We start from the raw sequence: 26,139 nt of genomic DNA on the forward strand, positions 1-26,139 counted from the left end.
CCATGAAGCTTTGACCTACCATCGCTTTTACACACAACTAGTTACGACCTAACTTAATTATCTGTGGTGCACTCAAAATTCTACACCTCGCTAATTTTACAACCTGACTTACGTTCAACTGGCTGCAACATCAGTTCTGCACAGATACAGGCTTACAGAGATTTGTGTTTTTCTCTCTGACATACCACGAAGGCCTTGGTAATTAGCTAATTATTGGATGAGTGTTAAATGAGGTAGAATGCGGTTTTCTCTGCTGCATCGCATAAGCAGATCTACAGCATAGCATCTGTGGTGAACTTACTACCGACGGATAAAGGTTAAATTCCTTTTTCTACACTGACATTGATTCTGGTCAATTTGAGGTGATGTACGAATCAAAATTAGCAACATGTTTATTACAGAAACTGGAGTGAGTGGAGTGAGTGTATTGCAGTGCATTGTGGGGTTTTAAGATATTCTACACTATGGTATGAACTGCAGACTGAAGGACAGAAATACAGGTTGGGGTTTTATTAAAAACATTCGACGCAAACAAACTGGGAGGATCAGGAAAATAATCGAAAAACATAAACATGCAGGAGGTCAAACAGACATGGACAGGGCAAACAGCTCAGCAACACAAGCTCAAACCAAATAAACAAACAGACACATATAAAGACTCAGTAACGCTGAGGATTATGGGTAGTGTAGTTTGCTTGAGCAAGCACAGAGAGGATTTAGGATTAGAAAATGGAAGAACGGACAGTGTGTGTGCAGTGGGGTGCAGTTTTGGACATATCATTTGCATCCTGTGTGTGTGTGTGTGTGTGTGTGTGTGTGTGTGTGTGTGTGTGTGCGCCTCTGAGAAGATCTCTGCATGATCTGTTTGTTTTGCTTCTGGAATGTTCATCACGCTCCTGACTTGCCGCCTCTCCCCACCACCTCTAACGCTGCGTGTGTGTGTATTTGTGCGTGACACTTGTCTTGATTAGTTGTCTGCTGTTTGACACACACGCACACACACACAGTGGGTCAGCTCAGCCTCATTGCACACAAGGGAGTGACGATGACGTGCAATAAGGCAATGAGGTTTTTCTTCCCTGCCCTTGTGAATGTCAGCGGCCCACTGCCCGTGTGTGATTTGCGTTCGTGTGTGTATGCACGCTCCGACTCTCTATGGGATGTGGAGCGATGTCAATAAAGGATGAATTCAATTTGGTAAAACATTACGTGCACATTGCATCCTTTAGGAGAAGAGATTCAGCTCAAATTTTTTTCTCCCACGAGTCTCCTGTGGACTAAACACTGGAGCGGCGCTGTTTGAGATTCAGAGAAAGCTCAGCGCTATTACCATTTATATTACAGGTGTCAGAGAGCGCATGCCTGCCTCCTGCCCTTCACTGGCTCAAAGTTAGCAATAAACTCTGTGTAATGTTTTCAAAGCTTCTCATCCACCCCACGCTGTGCTCGGCGGTAGTGTGTGTGTGTGTGTGTGTGTGTGTGTGTGTTAGTAAAATCAGGGCAGTGACACACAGGTGTGGATTTGGGACAGAAGCAAAAAACTGCTTTTGCTGAAACATTATCATAAAGAAGCTTCTGGCAGATATTTAATTTTTTTTTTTAATGAAACTGTGTGTGATGGATTGAGGAAAGCAGGAACCACAAAATGCATTATTTTCTCATTTGCAGATTTCTGAATGTCTGTTGAAAGCCAGACATTCAGTTCTACAGGTCTTAATCCTGACACATAGGTTATATAGAATAAAGCGTACAAGTTTAGATAGATATAAGATAAAATATATTTGGGACACATTCCATCAGGTTTATTCATTTGTTTAGAGGTTTTGTAGCCAGAGGGGGGAAAAAAACCTCGCAGCACATAATCAAGCTATTCAAATATTTATTACATTGTGTAAGCGTGTGCTATTTTGTTTATTTATTGTTTTCATTTACTTTTTATTTTGCACCACAGAACATTTTGTTAGAAGATTGCAACTCATTTTCATCATACAACACATACAACATTTTTCCTAGTTTCATGAAAATTACAGGTCAGTAGTATTTCAGCTTGATTTTGAATTGTTGCATTTTATTTTAAGGAATGAACAACTTTCATTATTGTAGGAAAAGTTTCATTGTAGTTTCGTTTCATTTCATTGTCATAAAATAGACAGTCAAGGAATATTTCTTTTGTAGTGTAATAATGTTACTATGTCTAAGAAACATGTGCTGCAGTACTGTATGTTATGTAAGTGAATGATTAGCTGTATCCTGTAGCAAAAGCTCTGCATTGTGTATTATGCACTGCAATTTTTTTTTCCGGGAGTAACTGCAGTGTATGTTTGCAGGAAATATGGTAAAAGATTACAGCATACACAGTTACACAGTTTCCAGAGAAACAGGACGATTTGGAGGTAAAACCAGTGTGTACTTGAAATTTATACTACAAATTGCTGAAGAAGCCTTCACCTTTTCAACTCTGCATATTTTTCCCGAATATGCCAAGCTTCTCCTTGCTTCTAAACTGTATGAGGGGTCGGTGTGCAAATCCTGTCAAATTTCCAACTGTTTCAGACATGTGAAACATTTTATTATGGCTTTAACTGGGCTTAATGGTATGTTTAACTGCACATACGTACATTTTTATATCCATTTTTATACTCGATTTGTGCATGTCAAAAACCACGTCTCAGCTTTGTGTTGAAAGATCTGTGGTTTTCCCATGGTAATGGATGACAAAGGGATTTTCCATGTTTGCAGCCTCATATTTATACCCCAGGGAAACAGGACATGGTTAAAGGCAACACCAGAATTTCTGAGGAATGAGAGCTAATGAGAAATAATATGCTTTTTTGAAGAGGAAGAAGAAGAAGAAGAAGAAGAAAATACATTTTTTATTTTTATTTGATTAGTAGTTCTAATGAAATTTAGAAAAACAGTGTGTAAAAATATTCTACAAGAATGTGCGATTTTGGATGAAGGGTGCCAATATATCTGCATGGCACTGTACTGTTTGTATATATGGTTCAGACAATCCATTATTACAGTTTAAAAGGAGGCAGTTTGGATTGTGTGTGTGTATGTGTATGTGTGTGTGTGTTGGTTCAAGGGCTGCAAAGACTGATGGGAAATCTTTAGGCACTCGTCCCCCGAGTCTGTGGCCATCGATTCTCTCTCTTGCTCTCTCTTTTCTTTCTCTCGTGGTGACAGCTGTTGTTTTAAAGGGATAAAGTCAGAAATCAATGTGTGTGTCCTGTCACTCAAATTAAACACTATGAGGAATGGATCAGTGAAACGTGTGTGTGTGTGTGTGTGTGTGTGTGTATGTGAGGGCATTTTTAGTATATTTATAACTATGATCCATTAACATGTCACCTACCAGTCTGCATGATTAATTACACACATGCATTACTTTTGAAGCTCTCTTTTTTTCCATTCTTCACTTATTGGCTTCTTTCATCGATCTCCCAAGACAGATTTATGTGAGAAATATTTTGCGCGAGTGTTTGGTTTGAAAAAGCTGTTTGGAATCATGATCTCGCCACTTCGTCTGACCTTGATGCTGCTAAGCCGTGAGTCAGACCAGCTAATGGTCAGCTCGTTTATTATAGATGAAGACCATCGGTCACTATTATACGCATATTAGCATACTGGCAGCATCAGTCTCCTGGTATGAGATTTAAATGCTCCCAGTCCCTGTATAATTAACATACAAGACTGAGTGGGAACTGATTTGAATGGTACACAGCCTGTGAGACAAATAGACCGGGTCCTGCTCGCTCAAGCACAGCATGTTTTATGCACACCAAGCAATAATTACCTTTCTCTTTCCCGCTCTGCGCTGAAATATCTCAGATCATGTTGACTTGGTTTGCACCGAGCTGCCGCCATTTTAAAGTCACCTGTGTGACAAACACGGGATGGAGGTTTCATAAATACTTAATAAAACATTTTTTAAGGCTGTCAGGGGGAATCATGTTCACTGTTGGTGTAGTTGCTAGGTTTTTATTAATATTAATATTCATATTTATTTCCAAAAGAAACCAAAGTAGCTCTTTATGTATTTCCTGCTAGCACTGGACTTAAATAATTTACCATTAAAGACAGTGATGGAAAAAGTAAATCTAAAACGTTGTACCACTGTAAATGCATGAAATAAGATTAATTAGCTGCTGAAGCAGACTGAAACAGCAGCTCTGGATGTTTATACAGCAATACAAAGAGGCAGCGGTCATCCCTGCTGTCCTCTCACATTCCCCAGAGCAGGAAGCGGCTGGTTTAGTTATAATTAGAGGCTACGCAGGCACTTCCTGTACATGCTTTAATATTGTCATGTCACTAAAGGGTTTTGTCTCAACACCTATATCCAAAAGATATCGGTTAGAGGAAATTCTTTTCTTAGCCATTAACCTTGACGCCATGGGACACTGGATGCTGGTTGTGGTAAGCAGCAGGATCAATTCTCAAGCCCTCTTTTTCCCAAGTATACAGACATTTCTTTCATGTCATCCCCTACGGTCAGTCCATCCTCCTGTAAGCCAAAATAAAAGCGCAGTAGGTATAAGGGGCTATAATGCCCCTGCGATGCGTGAACGGAATTGTCATTGCATCAAGACGAGGCTCTAGATCATTGAGTGTGTTGTTCCTTGGGCGCTGCGTCTCAAACTCAGCGGAGCCTCTTATTGTCACGTAACGTTGCACAAGATGCATGTGAATAATAGAAAAAAGAAGGCCTCAGGCCACAGCGTATACACACTCCTCTACATTATGTGTGGTGTTTAAACTCTTTAGCACACATGCATGACATGTTATATCCGTGGTTATTATCACATATAGAGAGACATCCGTTGCTTAGAACACAAGTGCACACAAGGTGATTTTGACCTGCAGGTTTCCCTCCAGCTGTAAAACCTCACTCACTGAGCATCACACACTGCTGTCAGAGAATGAATACACCTCTACAAAGCTGAAAATCACAGAGTGCCTTCACAGCAGCATCAGGGTTTGGAATTAGCACAGAATTTGGTGATCTCATAGACGGAGATGTAAATTAGGTTTTCTGTACAGTTTATCCATTCTCAACCCATAGAAGCTTAGCTTATAATGGGCCCTATGAATTCTTTTTATAAATTTTAATTTATATAAAAGTAAATATATTTAATATATTGAATATATTTATTTTTTTACCATGTTTATTATTATTTTTTATGGGATTTATGGAATTATTGCAGTACATCTTTTTTTTTTAGTATTCTGAAACATCCAAAATTGTATTTTTTATTTATATGTATGATCCCAATTTTTTTCCTTTTTTGAAGGTATGTTTTGTGTATGTTTTTTTATTTATTTTAATTGATGTATTTATGTATGCGTGGTTATTTAGTTATTTAGTTATCTATCTATCTATCTATCTAGTTTGGGGGGGGGGCATGAGTGGAAAATACAAATCTATGTTTGTTTGTTTGTTTGTTTGTTTGTTTGTTGCACTAACTAGTGTATCAGTTTAGTACACACAACAGAGAACAACCATGAAATGAACAATAAATATTCAAATATCTGAATAATATACAGACCAATTGCTCAAACCATTTATTGTGCTCAGACTCTCCCCCAAATCTCCAAATTCTGTGCATGTCTATGTTTATATCTGAAATCCTTGTTCCATCCCTGTTCTCTGCATCGCCCTAAGTATTAGAAAAATAATTTACAGCTCAATAAAAACTGGCATGGAGGTGGGCAGGGATTCGGATATGGCCTTATCATTACAATAACATAAAAATTGGATTGTAATGGTAAAGTCACACGTCACACGTCAGGGTTTGGCTAGTGGAAAAGCAGACTGGCTACTACATTTTGGAAAAGAGCCATCCATAGTGTCTGGTGAGCTACACTGCATTTCCCAGCTCCATAGCTCTATGGCCTGTTTGTGTTGTCCTCCTATAATGGTGTGTGTATTCAGAATTATAAACAGGAGAGGCAGGTCCTGTTACATACACGTTTAAATACAGACCGTGAAATGGGTTAGAGTGGAAGAGTAGACGTGTTTTATGTGTAGATCTCTTTGCCAAAGCGCTTTAGCCAGTATTAGAATAGATTTTATTTGTGTGTGTGTGTGTGTGTGTGTGTGTGTGTATAGCTCTGCATTTCAGCCTTTTCCACAATCCTTGTTGTTTGTGTGTGCTTAAACATCCAGATAACACGTGATACGTGTAACCAAAGTGGCCATCTCCAGCGCCCGAGTGTGATCTGTATGTTAATGGATTTGAGGAGAAACACACACACACACACACACACACACACACACACGATTTGAAAAACCTGTGTGTGACCTTTAGAGAAAATGAGCTTGGGGAACAAACACACACACACACACACACACACGGACACACAGGGTGAGCTAAAAGAAAACCACTTGCCCTCTTTAAATCCCTCTGCATATTTACTCAGGCTTTATTGGGCAGTGAGGTCATCTGAATTCATCCTGGGTCTTACGTTCCCTTTTCTCCCAGACTGCCATGCTTCAAACTGTTAGCGCTCTCACACTGCGAAAAAAAAACTATGAAAGGAAAAGAATAGAAATGCTTGTTGCTTCCTTCTTTATTTTTCTTCTCTTATCTGTCAGTGCACACTGTTCCACGTTGTCTGTTACATAAATATGAGTAACGTCTGACAACAGCGAGTTGTTTTTGCATTCCGCATCCAGCGTCCATCTCTCGTTTTTATGGACAACACGTCACTGCCTGTCACTTCTCTCCTCGCCCGAATGCAAACAGACTTCTAATCCATCTGTACGCAAAGGTTAAGATACGGAGCGCCCAGACACGCTGCTGGCTTTCTTTATAAAATCATGCACCAAGAGAGAGGAAAAAAAAAAAGTGCTCAAATATTACTGCTATTAATCATTGTCTCAGAGACACTGACACCGTCGATGAAAGCGTTCGAGTTTATACGCTGGTGAATTCCTGCGCATGTACTGAGCGATCCATATTAGGAGGCTCTGGAAGTGCTGAAGACTGAAATAGATCAAAGCGACTCATGGGTCGGGCTTTCTGTAGGGATTACAGAAGTGTGAAAAATGCAAGGCGTACAATATTGACAGTGTTGATCTGAAAAGGGAAACAAGCTTGGCAAGCAAAGCTCGACTTCTTCAGGCAGCGTCTCTCACTAACACACGAAGATGCTTTTCTTTTTTCTTTTTTTATTTAAAGAAACAAAATCATTGTTCTCACCTGGGACGGTATATTTTTTTTCCCAATTTTTTTAGCATTCACTCATTTTCACACTCTCTGCACGGCTATTGGTTTAGATGAAGAGCTGTACTGATCATCATTCCTTCCTCAGCGCATTATCATAGCGCTCCATCTTGCTTATTTGTCTATCTCAAGCCAGGAAATGGGACACATGGTACGCTCCTAATCCACACACAGACAGAGCCGTGTGTGTGCTTGTGTGTGTGTGAGAGCGTTCATGAGCGAGCAAGCATACCCATGGTGACTTTACACACACCATCGCCATGACAACTGACTGATGGAGCCGCTCTGATTGGCCCCGTCGTGCCAAGGAGGCCGATGATGTCACAGGGAGACCAGAACGGCTTTTCCTGGAAGCTGAATTGAAAAATCCACTCGCATCAAAATCACTATCCCATTGATTGATGATCAAAGTCCCATTGCCTCCTGCTCGAGTGGTGACTTTCCTAAGAGGCTTAAAGCATCCTCTCATCCATTTCTCTGCTCTTAGCTCTCTCGCTCCTCAATCTCTGAGAGGCCTGGTTATCTAATGCCAAGGTCCAGAGCCGTGTGTGCCAAGAACAGGCTGTTTTGTTTCTTTTTGAGAATGCTATTGACTTACACGCTGCCGCTGCCAATTTGGGCCGAGTTACAGGTCCGGTGAGTGTTTCGTCTATTCCGATCAGTTTGCCAGAGATCCCATCAGCGCAAAGAAAGCACAGTTCAGGCTCTTAACACAGCCGGGCCAACACCGTTCACTCGTCAGCTCCATTAGACACACTCAGTTAATGGAGTTTAGTTGGACTCACTTTAGTTAGAGAGCAGTGTTGCAGGTTTTAATACGCCTTTTTGTTTTCAGTGCTGAGGAAACAGAGATGTTTTTGCTCTGCCGGCACTGAGTAATGACAGCTGGAAACACAATGTCGTGTCATCTATGTTGCAAGTTTACTGGAACACTCACTCTTAAAGCTGCAGCATTTATAGCCCTGTAATCAAATCGTTTCAGATGGACATGTGATTCACAGTATTGTCATGCAATGGATTTGGGTAGTTTCTTCATTCAAGGCTCTTCATTCTAGCCCAGAAATTAGCCTCACTGATAGCCTCATTGTCAGGTACGAAATTCATGTATAGCTTTTTAAAAAAATATGATTACCTACTAGTGAAAGAGCAATGCTTTCATATTTCAATGTTGAATTCTCCAATCTGATTGGTCAGAAAGTGTTGATTTATTTTATGTAACAGCACGATTTTGTAACAGTCTGGCTTCTTAGTTTGTGAGAAACTATGTGAGAAAAGCTAATATAAGTGATAAAAAGAATGAACTAGTTTCTAGGGTGTTCCACAACATTAAACATAAATATAAGCATTTAAAAAGTATAACGTGTTGGTCTTTAATGAATACAAAAATATAATTGTTGCCAAATTGCTGTGTATAAGAGGAATAAAACACTTGAGAAAAGTAATCAGCTTTGTGGTGGTGACTGTAACACTGCTTGACATTGAGCCACATCATTCATTGTTTATTTTCCTGTAGCAGCATTGTGTTTTATTCCTTACTTGTCTTTTTTAAAATGGCTGTGATAGCTCCTCACTGTATTTCTGCTTTTCTGTGTCTTGTCTCATTTTTAGGTTGTCAAGTGAGCAAAATGTAAATAAATTTTAAAATATGTCAAGTGTTTATTCCAACTTTTCTGCTGACTTTTTTCTTAGAGGAGTTTTTTTTTTTCTGACCGGAAGAAAGAAGGTGTAGCAAAGTGGTAACATAATATGATAGGTTTCTTTGTACTGAGAAAACTGCCATTATATTCAGATACATTCCAGCTTTTATTTTACAATATGAAGATTGTAATCTCGGCTCAACCATTCACAGTGAATCCCCATTTTTGTTCAGAGCTATGTAACCTGATTGTAATATGACAGCATGGACATTCACAGCTTTCAAGTCATTTGTAGGAAGCTGTAGAATATTCTGGATGTGTTCACAATGATGTAGATGATTGAGCAAGCTGTACAGCATGGAGAATGGTGATGTAATGAAATTAATACCCAGAAGCGGTGATCAAGGTGCATACCTCGTGGAGAAATGAGTGTATATAAATAATATGCAGTTGTTGCCTATTATTTAATATCTTATTGTTTCTCTCTCACTCTCACACACAGATGCAGATCTACATGTACAACTCGGACGATTTTGACAGCCTTAACGCAGCCATCAGGGAGAAGCGGGTCATCGCCGCTATGGCCGTCTTCTTTCAGGTGAGAGATATATAAATAAAACTGTGTGTGTGTGTTGGTAGAAAATGATAGTTATTGTCACTGTGTTGTAGCATGATTAACATTTCATTCATTGTTGGTCATGAACTTCTCAAAAACAACAAACACTTTCTCTCTCTCTCTCTTTCTCTCTCTCTCTCACACACACACACACACACACACCATTCTCTTTTTGCCCTTGTCACTGTAATCACAAAAGAAACACACTAAAAGCACTCTTCAACACAGAGTGTTAATAAGCCCTCACACTTCAAAACCTTCAAACCGCGCGTGTATATATATATATATATATATATATATATATATTTGTGTGTGTGTGTGCTTGTCTGCAAGTGTGTGCTTTTCGCTTCTCAATTTTGTGACGTTGTCAACGCAGCCTGACTGTGATAACCCGGAGAGCTAGAATTCAAAGGTGCCATTAGACACAGAGGAAAAACAATGACAGAGAAAGCTTTAACAATACACCCACACAATGAGAGATTTCAGACACAGACACACAGAGAGAGAGAGAGAGAGAGAGAGAGAGAGAGGCAGTGATGAAATCTGAGACAGAGAAGTGAGAAGAGCAAGAGATGTTTAACAGAGAAAGAGAGAGAGACAGACATGAGGGTTGATTGAAGAAGAAGGATGACATTTGAGAGAGACGAGAGTTCAAGAGGCCAAGCTTTGATTGTGTGGCCGCTTCTATAATTTAGGCAGTTACTCATTTCTACGTTTTCTCTTCGTATTCTGCATGCTAGTCACCCAGTGTCTTTGTTTTATTTGGAAGAACAGAAGTTTGAGGGAATTTGGTTGACTGGAAATAGGAGGCTTTAGAGTGTTAGAGAACACTGTAGTCCAAGTCTGTATTTAGTGTGTGTGTTTGTGTGTGTGTTTGTGTGTGTATGTTATTTCACTCCTCCATGCTTTAGCTATTTAGGGCCCAGGTTGGAAACTTTAAGGCATGTTGACCAAATATGATTGTTTTTGGCCCCTACAATAAAAAGTGGACATCCAGAACTTCGAAAAAAAATTATTATCAGGTAACTAGGCAGAGTGAAGGATTACATATGCTTCCTCCAAAATATGCATCTTCTTTGAACAGCTGCTCACACTGCGTAACACACTCAGAGGAAAGCACTATCTGTTCTCTTCTGCACACACGAGCTCATAGACGCCCACGATTGGCTAGTGTCACTGTGATTGACAGGGGAGAGAAAAGGAACGCCACCCTTCCCAGCCTGAAATGTTACATTCTGATGTGTCTTCAGGTGTGAATATTTGGAGGTACATGCATGTATCCTTCTGTGGTGTACATATCCAATTATCCTGTCCGCCAGTCGGCCTGTAAAAAATGGTGGCAAGAAACAGAAGGGAGAAAAGGAACATTTTGTGGATAAATGTGTTGTTGGTAGTTATTTTTGACTTAAATGTTTATTTGTAGTCAGTAAAGGCTGGTGTAGTGATTGAATAGTTCCTCTATTTTACCTAGAGATACTTTATTTTTATTCTCACCTAAGAGACTTTTACGGTTAGTGACTCTTAGCGTACGCTGGTAATCTGGCAAAGTGGAGAAGTACACCACCTAAAAGGTCATCTCGTTTCCTTGTACATAGCTCACAAAGTGCTGCAAGGCATCCAGGCAGCTTCCTCCTGCTTCTTTTAGACCCACCCATAATGTTGAACAGCTTGTAGTACTTCATTATCTATCATCACAAGCTCCTCGGACAAAATTAGTCACATGCGTCATTTCTGACATAACACGCCTCCTTGCACCAGATCTATTTGGAAGCAACCACTGTCTTTCCTTCACTTACAGCACCTTTATGACACAAAGCCTGACTCATAGTCAGAAGCAGCTTAAAACTGGAGAAAAAAAACATGGCCTTCACACACAGCATCACAGAAGCTGTGCCAAAAAAAAGACTAAATCTGATGTCAAATTATGTTCCAGGAATATTTACACATTTGCAAATTTGTAAAGAAACCATGTTTACACTCTTTATGTTTAATATTTGGCAAATCAAGAAACAGCATTGATCACAATTTATTGACTAATATTTCATACAGTATTATATCCTGGAAGCATCCTACATACAGAACCCAAATTATTAATACAATATAATACTATAACCTATGTAGCTTTGGTGTTAATCTATACAATAGATTTACTTATCCATACTTAATACATAATACCTGAAGAAATGAGTTTGCCTTACTGATTTTGTCCATGTACAAGTTGCTACACTGCACAAGTTGCTATATTGTTCATTATGATGAGAAGTTGATGGTTAGAGTGTGGTGAAATCTGTATCAGTACAGCCTTTGAGAATATCTACCACATTGTCTAGTCAATCACGTAAGGGGAGTTCAGATATCAAGTGAAGGAGGTGGTGTTCATCACGTTTTTCATAACCAGGTCTATGGAAACCTCAGTCAACCACCAGCCAACAATGTGCAGAAAAACACCACAGCTTCCTGCAGTCACAAATTCTGCAAGTGGACTTTTTACAGTTCAAGGCCTGTAGAGAGTGAAGTGTGACCCATGCAGAAATTGAGTTTGACACCTCTGATTTCAGAAAGTCAGAAAGTCCAGACTGTTACCTGACTGGGGGGCAGGCGCTAAGGCTTCTGGGTAGATGTGTAACTTAGTGGTTCAAGTTGCCATGTTCAGATCCCAGCCCTGCCACAGATCCCCTGCTGGGCTCTTGAGTAAGGCTCTTAACTTTAAACTGCTCAGCTAGATGCTTGGACAGGATTCTTCCTCACTTTGGAAGAAAGCGTCTGCCAGAGGAATGGATGTGAATCGGAGGAGAAGGCAGAAGCTGGCTGATAAAACTCTGATCATTTTTTGTTTTATTTGGAAGAACAGAGGTTTGAGGGAATTTGGGTGACTAGAAATAGGAGGCTTTAGAGTGTTAGAGAACATTGTAGACCAAGTCTGTATTTAGTGTGTGTGTGTGTGTGTGTGTGTGTGTGTGTATGTGTGTTGAGAGATCTCTGGCAGGATCAATAGAGAGATTTCTCTGTTGTTGAGATCAGGCTCAGTGTTATGGGAGCATGTGGAATGGTAATACTACCTACTGACGGCAGGACCAGCCGTCTCCAAATATCTCACATCAACTCACCTCACCTCACCTCACCACACACACACACACACACACACACAGAGCTAAAGGAGCTTGTGTCTTTGTCTTTTTTGCAGCCGAGTGCACCTGCAGTGGATTTGTTAGCTCTTAACAAACCCTCTCAGCCAAAGAACATGACAGAGAAGAATCAATACCTGAAAGGCTGCATGCATTCCTGAACAAACACTGCATTTATTTTATGATGGTTTAAAAGTTAGCCAGTATATATCGCTCGATAAGCCTGCGTTCTTCTTTTGTTTCTGCTCTCCTCCTTCCATGATTCATAGTTATAGCCCATAATTATGTCCTCTCTGTCATACACACTGTCTGTCCAGTTTCATGAGTTTTCCCTCAGATGATCTCCTATTGATCTGTCTCAGAGGTTCCCAACCTTTCACAGCTCGCGGCCCACAACAGGTCGGAAACCAAGCCGGCCGTTAAAAAGGCAATTACAGCTGTAACACAGTAATCGACACTGATAAACAGAGAAAATAAGGCCTACACAGGCTCCACGAGCGGCTTCACAAAGAGCTCACATTGATTACAGAAGGAGCAGCCCAGTACATAAGATTTAATTATGAAACACATTTAAAACAACATGCACTGACCAAAATGCTGTACATTTGAATAAAGCAATAAAATGTCATAAGAACATTTAAAAAATAATAATAATAAAAATAACAACACAAATAACAGGACAAAACAAGAAACTGCAACAGTTGTGTCAGACTATCACAAAACAAATAAGCAACATGATGGAAAACAAATGAACAACGTTGCCCATGCTCTCTGGATACTCTCACTCCCCTGTCAATCACAGCAACCCTAGCCAATCACGGGAATCTGTGAGCTCATGTATGCAGAAGTGGGTGGATAGCACTTTCCTCTGATTGTGCCCTGTGATGCAGCATGAGCAGCAGTTTTAAAGAATGGTTGGCTGGCTTCACATGTCTCAGAGGAAGCATGTGTTACCCTTCACCCTCCCCTTTCGGTAGCTGTCATGTGATACGAGAGAGCTGGATGGTGGGAGGGAATTGGCAGGAGACCAAATTGGGGAGAAAACAAATATGTGTATGTACATAAATAAATAAAATAAATAAATATGTACATAAATAAATAAAATAAATAAATATGTATACATAAAATAAATATGTACATAAATATATAGCAGTTTTTTGGACTCACTAATGCAAATATTTTCTCAAAAATAATTATGTTTGTACTGTTTTTTGACCTATAATAGTTATATAATTTTAGTATAGTAAATAGCAGTTCGTACTGTTCCCAGGCAATGGAACTGGTTAGGTTCATTGTTTCAGGCTCCGTTGCACATTTTTCTGGCTCTGAAATCAGCTGCATCTGTTGCTAAGCTCTGTCCATTTCTCTTTCATGAGCAACTTCCCTTAAAAGTATTTTCAGCAGATTGTTGAGTGCAAAATGTCTATTTATTACCGAGAATGATTGTATAATTTTAACATAAATTGTGATTCACAAAATTCCCTGGCTACATTCTTTGTTTCAGGCTTTTGTGTACATTTTTCTGGCCCTGAAATTAGTTCCACTGTTTTTTCCTTGAAGATCAAATCTCTTTAAAAGCTTGAATCATTTCAGCAGAAATCATTGTGAGGAGCTGCTCAGTGTTTTCATTGCAGCTACAATTCACCTCACAGGCAACAGAGGGCTCTGAAAATTACGAACGGCTCCTTTAAATTACAACACACACCCCTGCAGCATGAGTGCAGCACATTGGGTGAATACGGCCCACACACTGAGCACCACTGCTCTGTTGAGAACATCTCAGATCTCTTATTATTTAGCACAGCCTGCCAAATTGTTTGGACATCACAATAGCCAGATTTATTTATAATCCCACCTCTTCATCTGTCTATCTCTGGTCATTGTAACTTCTACCATATTCGTTTATAACTAGCACTTTGCGATTTTGCGCTATCCTCAGCCTCCTTTCAGATCTGTACTGAGTCTGTGTAGCTCCAAACACACACTTCCCTCAGTACACAGTGGTGCCTCAGTAAATTATCACTGTTTCTGAGAACATGTCCAGGTCCTGATTGATTGTGTGAGTGATTGTTCAAGATCATCAGTTCCTTAAAACACTCCCCATTTCATCAGCAAGCTTCTTGAGAGCAGATTTTTGCTTTTGCAGTTCACTGTCCAAGCCTTATTTATTACAAATGAGCATTCTTTGTATTCTTCCTTCTGTAATATTTCATGCTCTTTAGTGATTGTGTTATTTTTAGCTTGGAGATAATCCATAGGCCTTAAAGCTGTGTTTAAAAATGCAGACCATTTATTTTTACAATGAAATGTGCTCCAGGTGTGTGTGTGTGTGTGTGTATACGCATAGCAGATGGTCTCGTGTATTAGTAAATGGAGTGACATCAGAAAGAAGAGCAAATAAATACATCTAAACAGTAGTGATTCAGGTTACACATTCCCAGCTAGTGCAAATTACGTCTAAATGGAAAAATGTCGCTGCAACACAGTTTTTTTGATTGTGTGTCTACCCCAGCCAGTGCTACATCAATGTATTTCCTCCTCGCAGTGATCTTCAGGAGATTTATTACATTTCCACACTCTCGCCATGCGATAAGCAGATTCATCTCGGATTACCTTCACGAGCTGCAACTTTCCTCCTGTGCTTAATCAACGTAGCCTACTGTTTCACACGCACGAGTACAGACAGCAAGCGAACAAATCTTCTGACTGCACCGAGCAACTGAATCAATCCTGTCACATCCAAAATGGAAATATTAAGAACACATGGACCCGGTAGTGAAAACACTATATTATGCTGACATCTTTGCAATTAGTAAATATGTTACGTGTTGCGTTGTTGAGAAAAATTGCAGACGTTGAACAGAAATGTCAGGATACTGTTCCACTTTATTTTTTCTAACCTCTTTCCTCGCTCTGTATGTTTGCAATTTCCTCTTTATTTATCATGTCAATTAACAATTATTTACCATATAAAATAGTTTCATTTAAAGTTATCATTCTATCATTTTCATTTATAACATAAGCAGCATTGTCTTTCCTCATTATACAGTATATTCTCTCACGTTGTATAAAACTAAAGCTTTACATTAAGTAAATGCGCAGAAAAATAATCAGCAAGTTACTGTTATTTTCCTATAACATCACGTCACACATTTTTTATTTATTAAAGAATGACAAAACAGCTTGTTATGGAGAAACCACAAAATACAACATCCTCCATCAGAAAACGTAAAGGTACAGCTGTTACAAAACACCGACACTGGAGACTCCTTCCAAAATGTTAACTAAACATTGCCTTACAGAAAACTTCACCATGACAACTACTAGACATTTTTCTTTGTTGAATAACAACACATTTTTAAACCACTTATTATTAGATTTTTGATTACTTGCAGCTTCTGTGAATTAGCTGTTACTATAGAAACAATAACATTAAATATGAGAGGCATGCTGTTAGAAGAAATTAGTAACCAATCAATCAGATTTGAGAATTGAACTGCTTTCGTTAACTAACATTATTTACAGCATTAATTCACATGAACTTCAGTAAACTACAGCTGATATTAGCAGATTCGTTAACATCCATATGAATTGATAAATTAACTAATTAGTGAACATCTGCAACTAAAGCTTGTTCACTGAACCCCAGCAATAATTAATGCCTTGAAAAACACATCACTGCTGGTTAATTAGCAGAATTATAAGTGATAAACTGACCTGATTATTCACATTTTATTATTTATTAATGTTGAGTAACATCAGTAATTTGTCTCTACTTTTTTAACCGCATATCAGCACTAATTCTAATGGCTAATGATGATGTTCCGTATATAGTTCATATTTAAGCAAATATTAATTGATAAGAGTTTATGATGCATCAAGGTTGAAGTTTACTGTTTGTTAGTGTTAACTCAAGCAGTAAATAATCTTAGCTAATGGAACATTACTGCAAATTGTTTTTTAAATAAGGATGCTCTTTAGTTATCTTAATTGACTGTTAAATATAAAAAGGCAGGCTTATTTACGTGAATGGGAACGAGTCAGTAAACCCTGCTAACATTAGCTAATTATCCAACTTTATTAGCTCAACTAATAAAGCTAATATGTTAAATTAATTAAGGAAGACAAAAACTTCGGTTGGGTCAATAGTTTATCCCTAGTATGAGTGGGTGTGTTTGTTTGTCCAGAGCCGGTGACTTGATTGACAAGAGACGGTGAGGATTCTGGGTATAGAAGCAGGACGAGAGGTTAGAAAGGGTGATTGTTTTGTTTTGTTCGAATAAAGAGGATGTTGTGGGAATTTGGGCGCTTGGAACTGGAGGTAGGAGTGAAGCTTTAGACTTGTGTGTGTATGTGTGTGTGTGGATCAATAGTCAGATTCCTCTGTTGTTCGTCTCAGAGCTTAACGCTTTGGGAACATGTTCATCCACGTCAAAAGCAAGAGAACAGCACATAAAAGTCATCAGCTACATCACTGCATCTGTGGTTTTTTTTGTTGTTTTTTTTTTTTTGTAAAAACCCATCAGTTTCCCTTGACAGTGCTTTATGTTGGGCTTTATGTTTATTTCTTTATTTAATTGAAAAAAAAAAAAAAAAAAAAACAGTTGGAGAGCTAAGCTTTGACATCATGTTAAGTTATGAAGTGATTTTTATTTTTTTTTTGTCAGCAACCGCTGCACACACTTCCTCCTGGTCCCATCCCTAATTCCCTCAGCAGCAACAGGAGCTTTTGGGCTGAAGGAGATTTATAGCACAGAGAGAGAGAGAGAGAGAGAGAGAGAGAGGAGTGGGTGGTAAGGAGGAAGAGAGAGAGAGAGAAAGGAGAGATGGATGGAGGGAGAGAGGGAAAGACATGTACGGTGGCAGGCCAGTGGATGTGTCTGAAGCTTTTTCAACTCCTCCCTCCTGGGAGCGCCAGTTAGATGTGCCTCCAATGCTGTTGGCTTCCTCTCCGGAACTAAACACACACACACACACACACACACACACACACACACACACACACACACTGAAACATGCATCTTGAACAATAGCTCTGACCCCTGGGTCCTCTCTGTCAAATCCTGTCTCCTGCCTGCAGTCTTCAGGGGAATCTTTAAAAGCACTCACTGCTGCAGAGATTGTCTTTCTGCCTCGCCACGCTGTTTTGTTTTGGGTTTTTCTTCAAATCCAGAAGCAAAAATGATAGTTATTTTCAGTGTGTCTTTTTAATCCAAGTATGGACAATTATAAAAATGTCATTGTTCCCTCTCTCTCTCTCTCTCTCTCTCTCTGTCCCTGTTGTTACTTCTCTCTCCAATTATCAGTTCAGTTTGCAGTTTGGCAGCTGCTTCATAAACACAAGATTTTAGATATTATTGATACAGTAAGTGTTCGCTGGGTGATAATTATTGCAAAAGCTAATGCTAATTACGGAATTAATAAAAAAAAAGTGTCAAAGCTGTCGCCATGTGTGTACTCGTAACAAGCTTTCTTTAATGTCACAAATTCTCGGGCAAACATTCAAGCACGCGCACACACACACACACACACACACATACACACACTCACACACAGAAGATATAAAAGGATGATTCCAGGATAAGAATCATGCCAAAGTGCTGTTCTGGGTTTCAGTGGTTTAGACTGAGAACACTTCAGCTTCCTGTTTCCAATCCCCGAGGCTACGACTCTCTCTCTCTCTGTGGAAGAGTCCACTCATGAAGGCACACGTTCATGTAATTCACAAATAATTCACAAAAGGCAGGTAAGTCAGCCTCCCAGGCCTGAGAGGCATAACGGTGATTTCTTTATATCTGTGTGTGTGTGCGTTTGAACAGCTGTAGCCAACATTCTAAGAAACAAGCCTGCGGTTTAGCTGTTAGAGCATCAGCTCAGAGGGTTGACGTCACTCGGAAAAGCAAACACAATCAGTTCTGTTTGTCTTCTCCTCTTTCTCGTGTAATTTTTTTTTTATTTGTTTGCAGCTGTAACATTGTCTCTTTTTCTACACAAAAAATGTCTTCAATACAAACATGTGATATATAATCTGAAAATTATTGATGTTGAGCTTTTTTTTTAGTCACAGAATGAAGTCTCCTCACTTCCTGTCTCTCTCTCTCTCTCTCTCTCTCTCAGGTTGGACAGAAGGACAATCCTGCGGTAGACCCTATAATCCACGGTCTGAGAGGAGTCGTGCATCACGGTGAGTAATTTAGCAGAGCAGTGAACAGCACCATATGGCTCTGGAGTTCTGTCACTTTCCCAGTCCCCATAATGTTCTTCTTTATAGCTCTAAAATGTCAGAAATCTCCCAGTGCACGTAATGTTCAGGAGGTTCTACATTCACAGACTGGCTATGTGTTCAATGGTTTTGTCCATCATCACCTTTTCAAAAAGATATAAGAATGTTATGCAGGTATGCAGAAGGTTCTACGAAGGTTAGGCTATCAATGTATGCAGAAGGTTAGGCTAGTGGCATATGTGGAAGGTTCTACAAAGGTTAGGCTAGAAGTGTATGCAGAAAGTTCTGTGAAGGTTAATGTCAAATAACATTCCTGCAATGAACACCAGCAAGACAACATCTAACATTATGACATTTGTGTTGATGTTTCTACAGTTAAAAATGTTTTAGGATATTTTAGATATGTTACATAAAATGTTTGTGAACACCCAGAAAACGTCACTTATTAAATGTTCTAGAAACTAAAAGTGTAAAACCATGACATTGAGAAAACATTCAATTCGATTTTAGTTGTATAACAAAAGACTTTGTCACCAAGCAGCTTTACATAAATTCAGATGTAGATCTAGATCTGTAATAAACAATCCACAGGCAACCGAAAGTAGTTAGCTGGGTAACGCATAATATCGTTAATAGCCTGATCAAAACAAGACGAGAGGTCAAGAGACTGAGGTTTCTGAGATCCGTGCTGGAGGAACCGTCTACTGCGGTCTTTAGTGTCTGCCTTAACCTACCACACAGCCTCGATAAATAAATGATGAGTCAGATTGTGTGTGCTGGGGCAAGGAAAACGCTAAACTGTGTAACTCACACAAGCTGCGTCACAACTACTGCGAAAGCCTTTTAAGAGAAATGGCATGTGACCAACAGGTCAAGCGAAAGAAACACACTGCTACAACTGGTGCATGGCGTTTTCCAGATCTTAAACAGACTAAAGTTACTCATGTTTTTTTTATGCTGACTCAGACACCATTAGCCCCAAGATGCTGGTGCTGAAACAGATGACTAACATGAGGATGATGACAATGAGTCACAAGGTTTGGTCAAAAAAGTTTAGATTTGCGGAGCAGGACGTCATGATCGGTGTGAGTGTGTGTTCAGGGATAAATAAGCCTGGCATACACACAGGTCTGCTGCATGACTAAGGCTGTACAGCCTGTTTGATTATTTAAATTCTACATATAAATGCAGTTACAGTTAAAAGATAAATAAACTTACCACAATAATATGCAGACTTTGCTAGCACGTTTGCAAAGCTGAAACCAGAAAATGAAGTCGAATAGGAATGTGCTGCACCTGATTTAACACCGTCCCTCACTCTGATTGGTTGTCATCACATTGTTTTTTCCAATGGCCCCGCCCACCTCACTTCACCAACGCTTCATCTCTTCAGCTTCAGTCGTATGACTATTACAGTAAATGGGGCATCTGTGTGTGTATGTGTGTGTGTGTGTGTGTGTGTGTGTGTGTGAGAGAGAGAGAGAGAGAGAGAGAGAGAGAGAGAGAGAGAGAGACTGACTACTAAAGGTCAAAGGTCATATTCAAAATCCTGTTTGGAATATTGCTGAAGTAGACAGCCAGGAGAAGACTGAAATGAGCATATGGATGTTGCTGTTGAGTGACCTCCAAAAAAGCTGTCCCTTTCTCAGGCAGTTAAAGGCATGAATGCACTCAATAACATCCTGGCCTGCTAGTCAAAGAGCCATGCCAAGTGTGTGTGTGTGTGTGTGTGTGTGTGTGTGTGTGTGTGTGTGTGTGATGGAGAGAGAAAGGCAAAGCCGCAGTGAAGTTGTGGGAAGCTGCTAACAGGAAATTAGCTGTAACATGTAGTAGAAACAGCTGCTGCTGTCAGCCATTGGTGAAGCTGCGTTATGAGTACAGGACGATGAAGAACGCTGATGGCGATGCTGATGATGATTGCTGGGATTGTAGCAGAAGTGGTTGTTAAGATGACGACGGGATGAATTTGTTTTCTCTGGCCGTAGATGATGTTGATGGTAATAATCAGCTTGTTGGCAGTGAGGATGAATGTAATGGATGATTATACTGTGGGTGAAGGTGCAGGTTGTGGCGCGGTTGTGTGATGATGCTATTATCTGGCCAGTTGTTAGCGTAGTCGGATGTAATTTCTCTGTTGATACTGACGTATGTAGTAAAGAGGATGATGGTGATGAAGACTGATGAAGACTCAGGCCATTAGAGATGCATATTTCATATAACATGCTATCTTCAGTGAGTGGATGTAGGTACACCCTGTGTGTGTGTGCGTGTGTGTGTGTGTGTGTGTTTGCTCTCAGCAGGCTCCAGTAGGGGGTAGGCAGTGGGTGTGTGTGTCTGTCTGTGTTCTAGACAGTTCTCAGCAGGAGGTCTACGCAGACAGAGACATGGCCATTTCTGCACTATCACACACACTCAGACACATTTTCAGCCCTGTCACTCCACATACTCGCATAACCAGTCAGAAATAATGATACTACTACTACTACTACTAATAATAATAATAATAATAATAATAATAATGTGGATACATTTCAAAAAGTGTTTATTGGGCAAATAGTGCACTATATAGGTTCTACAGCACCATTATTTTATACCCTGTGTAGTGATCATATACGGTATAATAAACAGAAAGCAATTTGGGATTCTGCCTAAAATGATTCCTCCATGATGAAGTTAAGATAAAGATGGATCCCGGCTAGCTTCAGAAATGTAAAATCCATGAAAGTATCAGTATCAAGAAAGCAATAATGTGGTTAAATATGTACAAATTAAGTTTCTGATAAAATGCAGAACAATTTTCAGCTTTCATGGTTCGATACAAATGCGTAATGTAGCGTTAGTGCTGATATTCATTAGGATCTTATTAATATTCAAATACATTTAAATACTAACATCTTTATACACTCTGATTGTACACTCAGTATGTCATCAGTATGTGTGTAGAATTTTAAACACACACACACACACACACACCATGCAGATGGAAAGCCCTGCACAGCCCAGCTGTCTGCTTCTCTGCTCATCCACTCATTACTTCCAGTGCTCTCGCTTAATATTTAACCACACATTAGGTCTGGGGAACACTGTCCGTACGAAACGTCCCATGTTAGCAGAGACAGTTTGTGGACTGAATTTGTCATTCTGTGCGTGTGAACTTGAGTGTGATGTGTAACAGTGTGAATATTTCCGGGGACGAGTCAACCCTTATGTGAACCTCCGGGGCCGTGTCTCAGTTTAAACTTTAATGCCTGCACGAATCCTTTGTTCTCTCACTGTGTAAACTGCAGTATGACTCCAGGCTCAGATTGTACTGTAGTGCTGCACTGTAGTTTGAACAAACCTTCCATGCTTACTTTGCTCTTTCTGATGAAGTGATGTATGTTCCTTTGGTTCATTATGTAATGCTCTGAATTAACTACAGATGAATTAGTATTTGTTAGAGAATGTTTCTAGACCAGTAATAATCATATAATTTCATATAATACATTTGGCTGGATTAAGTTATCCATTTCTGGCTACTTTTTACAAGATATTAGCAGCGTAACACACTCAGAGGAAAGCACTATCCGTCCTCTTCCACATACACGAACTCACACACGCCCACAATTGGCTAGTGTTGCTCTGATTGACAGGGGAGAGAGTGCATGCATCCCACTCAGAAAGCACACCCAGTTTTGCTCTCTTGGACTCTTGGCTTCGGATGGCTGTGGCAGGTAGAAAGCCTCGACAATTTTGAATAGCTGTCTTGCCAGAATGAATCACTCTAAACAAATGATTCATCACTATGACACCCCAAAATGATTCATTAACTCATTAGAATCATCAACAAACACCATGTTACATATGAAATGCCACAGTTTTATTTCAGGCATGTTTTGTTACTGTGCTTCACAAGCATTGGGAAGCAAACTGACCTTGGTGTATGTTTTGTACTGGTTAATATTCACTCCTCCACAGTGGGGGAATCTTTTTTCTCCATGGTTACTCATGCAATATGACAGGTAATCAAGAGTACACTGACAAACTGATAGAATAAAATCATACTGTATGTTCTCATGTGAGTCTTTGAAGCTACAGCTGTGTTGCTCATGCTGTTTAGTCTACGTGGAAAAGTCTATGTTTTAAGGAGAGACTCAGTGGCTTGCTAGGTTGGTTACAGTTCTGCGGTGGCGGAATTTTGCCCCATGGCTGTGTGTGTGTAAGACTCCAGTCTCATCCATTACCATGCCACTGAGCCACAGGCTCTCTTTCTCCCTCTCTTAGTCTTCCTCACTCCAGTTACTCACCTCCTGTGTAATCTCATGTGGATTGCCATTCATTCAACCCTAACTCTAATATGCACACAGCAAAAACACATTAGCATAGCCACTTAAACACACTCCGAGCACCCCATACATCTTAATGATTTCCTCCACGCCTCCTCGCCACCTCCTGCTGTTCGATTCAGTGAGAAATTAGAGCACCGTCACTAGGAAATGTCCAAACTGGGACTCTTTCTGTTAGACGTTGAATTAAAGCCGGCTGCCCTTTGACCCTTGATGATAGATTATAAGAAAAGTAAAACTGTTTCACTGGCTTAATATATACCAAATGGCGTGTTAGGATGTATGCAAATCAATCATAACCCCACATGATGAGATATAAATACATTTGCTATAAATAAATGTCTTGATTAAAGGAAAAAAATCAAGTGTCTTAATAAGGTGCTGGGCCAACACGAGCTGCCAAAACATCTTCAGTGGTCCTTGGCAATAATTCTACCAGTCTCAGGAACTGTACTCGAGTGTTGAACACCATTCTTCCAAAAGATATTTCCTCAGCTGATGTTTTGATGAGGATGGCCTCAAGCACTGTCTGACACTTCGCTCCCTTAGGTTTTCAGTGTCCAGCTGAGTTGAAATCCGGTGAGTGTAAAGGCCGTAGTATGGCCTCATCAAATCAGTTAGTGGGCCCTTGTACCCTTTGGATGGGGGCGGGGTCATCCTGGAAGAGACCACTCCCATCAGAAATATTCTGTCATAGGATAAAGGTGATCAGACGCCCCCCTCTAAAGGGACAAGTGGACAAATATCAGAGCCACTATTTTTCTATTAATTTGTCACTCTTGTCCAGTTCTCCAGCTTTAGACTTTTTAATCCCGACTGCTCTGATTAAATAGGACATGGCATATGCAGTAGCTTTTCATCTGCTGCTAAACCCTTTTGAACAAGATTCCCTATTGTAGCTTCTTTTTTCATTTGAAATCTGGGTTAGTGATTTGACAAGCTATACTTTGTTCCTTTGCTTACATCATTGTCACTCAAATTTTGTCTGCCCTGTTCTTATCTTCATAGCTGATAAAGAAAATTCTCTGTGTTCAGAATATCAGAGTGGTCATAAATACAAAACCTAAATATCTATCATTTGAAAGATCTTCATAAAGCCAGCCATGTCATAAAGCCAGGCTGAACATATGTGCTCGTGGATGCAATTTGATCCGAAAAGGATTGTGATGAGAAAGTCACAGATTGCATCCACTGCAGAATTGGTCAGCCTTTTGCTATTGATCATGTGTCATTTCAGGGAAGGCCAACAGCCATGAAAAAAAAAAACAGAGAAGCTTCTGAAGCATTCATAGTCAAAACTGCAGCTACTATTTGCTATGTATACATGCAAAGATTGTTGTTTTATCTATTTTGTTTGGAGATACAGAGTAAATTATTTTGAATTTGCCAACCTGCACCTCTAAAAGTGGCTAATCTTAGTTCGGTACATTAGGCAAGTTTTTAACAAGCCGCACAAATGACAACCTCACAAATGGCAACTTTTTAAATTTCACCTTTTAGCTGGGTACACATTCCACCCTGAATCTAAACTCTGCAGTCATTTTAAATTGTTTTAAAAATGGATACCTTTGTGTTACATTAGTGTGTTGGTCTGCATGTAAGTATTATTTTTCGATTGTAAAAATCTTATTCAGAAGTTATCAATAAGGGGATTATTCTTCAAATGAAGTGCTTGTTGCACATTAGCAACTGAGCCACCGTTCTGTGAACTGTACTCAAAACGCCCCAGACGTTCTTCATGACAATTAGTGTCCTTTGCTCACATGCATGCTCGTTGAAGTATTAGTTAACAACACACACGTTCATGGCACAAAATAGGTCAGTCAGTCTGATTTGAAAAAAAGATCTTATCCAATATAATCCAGTGTCAAAGAGTGTCAGACTCCAGCATTGTAGGACTACGTGACTGCTCAAGTTAATATTTCTCTGCTTAAATGTAGGAACTCTGTATAATGTATGCAAATAAGTTTCCAGTCCTGTGGTTCACAAGGAAGTCGAAGCATCCCAAAGAGTTTTATACTAAATAAATCTTGCAAAAAAAAAAAAGTGTCACTGAGCCTAGTGCTCATGTTAGATAAGAAAGGTTAATGCATCATCTGCTTATCAAATCCCTGCATGCGTTGAATTAGGATTGTTAAGGCAGGAAAATGGGAAACTAAGGCTTGGCTCTATACAACACAATATTAAAATATGCATACATTATCACAGGTTGTTACTTCAGCTTCAGTAGTGTGGTTCCTGCTCTGAAACATCCTGTTCCTTGAAACATTTTGTGTACTAACTCAGAAGATTTTCACCATCTACTGTTGTTGTTAAAGCAGTGCTTTTTTTTCTGTCTTCCAATATATAGCCAATGTATACAACCTAGATGCTATGGATGAATGTATATTTACAATATATTATGCCTTCTTCATTACATAGTTTCACTGATTTCACTTTTCTTACTCCTTCTCAGAGAAAGAGACATTTCTGGAGCCTTTCGTTCTGAGGGACCTGTTGCCGTCCTCTATTGGGAGTTATTACCGGTATGTTGGCTCTCTCACTACTCCACCCTGCAGTAAAGTAGTGGAGTGGATCGTCTTCAGCCGGCCCGTCTTCCTGTCCTACAGACAGGTGAGTGTGTCATTTGCAACATGAAAATATTTTTGTCTGTAAAATACACAAATCAAACTCAGGTGTTTTTCAGCTTATGAGAGCCTGTTTTTATGAACATACATACAGAAATAACCCGTATTTTTTTAACCCGTATATTTCTTCATATTTTGCAACTCCTGGCTGGCTCACCAGTTGTTAGATTTTGAAGTGAGCCAGCCAGGAGCTGCAAAATATAAAGAAATATCTGATGTGGAGGGGTTATTTCTGAATGTATGTTCATAAAAACAGGCTCTCATAAGCTGAAAAACACCTGAGTTTGATTTGTCTTTTGCAGCCCCTGGCTGGTTTGACAGTTGTTAGATTTTGAAGCCAGCCATCCAAGAGTA

The 26,139-nt window shown here is 39.6% G+C and overlaps 1 protein-coding gene across 2 annotated transcripts in view; it reads left to right on the forward strand.

Moving 5' to 3' along the window:
- Positions 1-26,139, forward strand: part of ptprga (protein tyrosine phosphatase receptor type Ga) — a 261,551-nt gene that overhangs the window by 175,208 nt on the left and 60,204 nt on the right. For both annotated transcript variants that reach the window (XM_053226914.1, XM_026935407.3), the window contains exons 5-7: positions 9,372-9,467; positions 18,728-18,794; positions 25,614-25,771. In XM_053226914.1, coding sequence (XP_053082889.1) covers positions 9,372-9,467; positions 18,728-18,794; positions 25,614-25,771 — 321 coding nt within the window. The remainder of the gene's footprint in view (positions 1-9,371; positions 9,468-18,727; positions 18,795-25,613; positions 25,772-26,139) is intronic.

Source organism: Pangasianodon hypophthalmus, chromosome 20 (assembly GCF_027358585.1).
Source record: "Pangasianodon hypophthalmus isolate fPanHyp1 chromosome 20, fPanHyp1.pri, whole genome shotgun sequence".
Lineage (NCBI taxonomy): Eukaryota > Metazoa > Chordata > Actinopteri > Siluriformes > Pangasiidae > Pangasianodon > Pangasianodon hypophthalmus.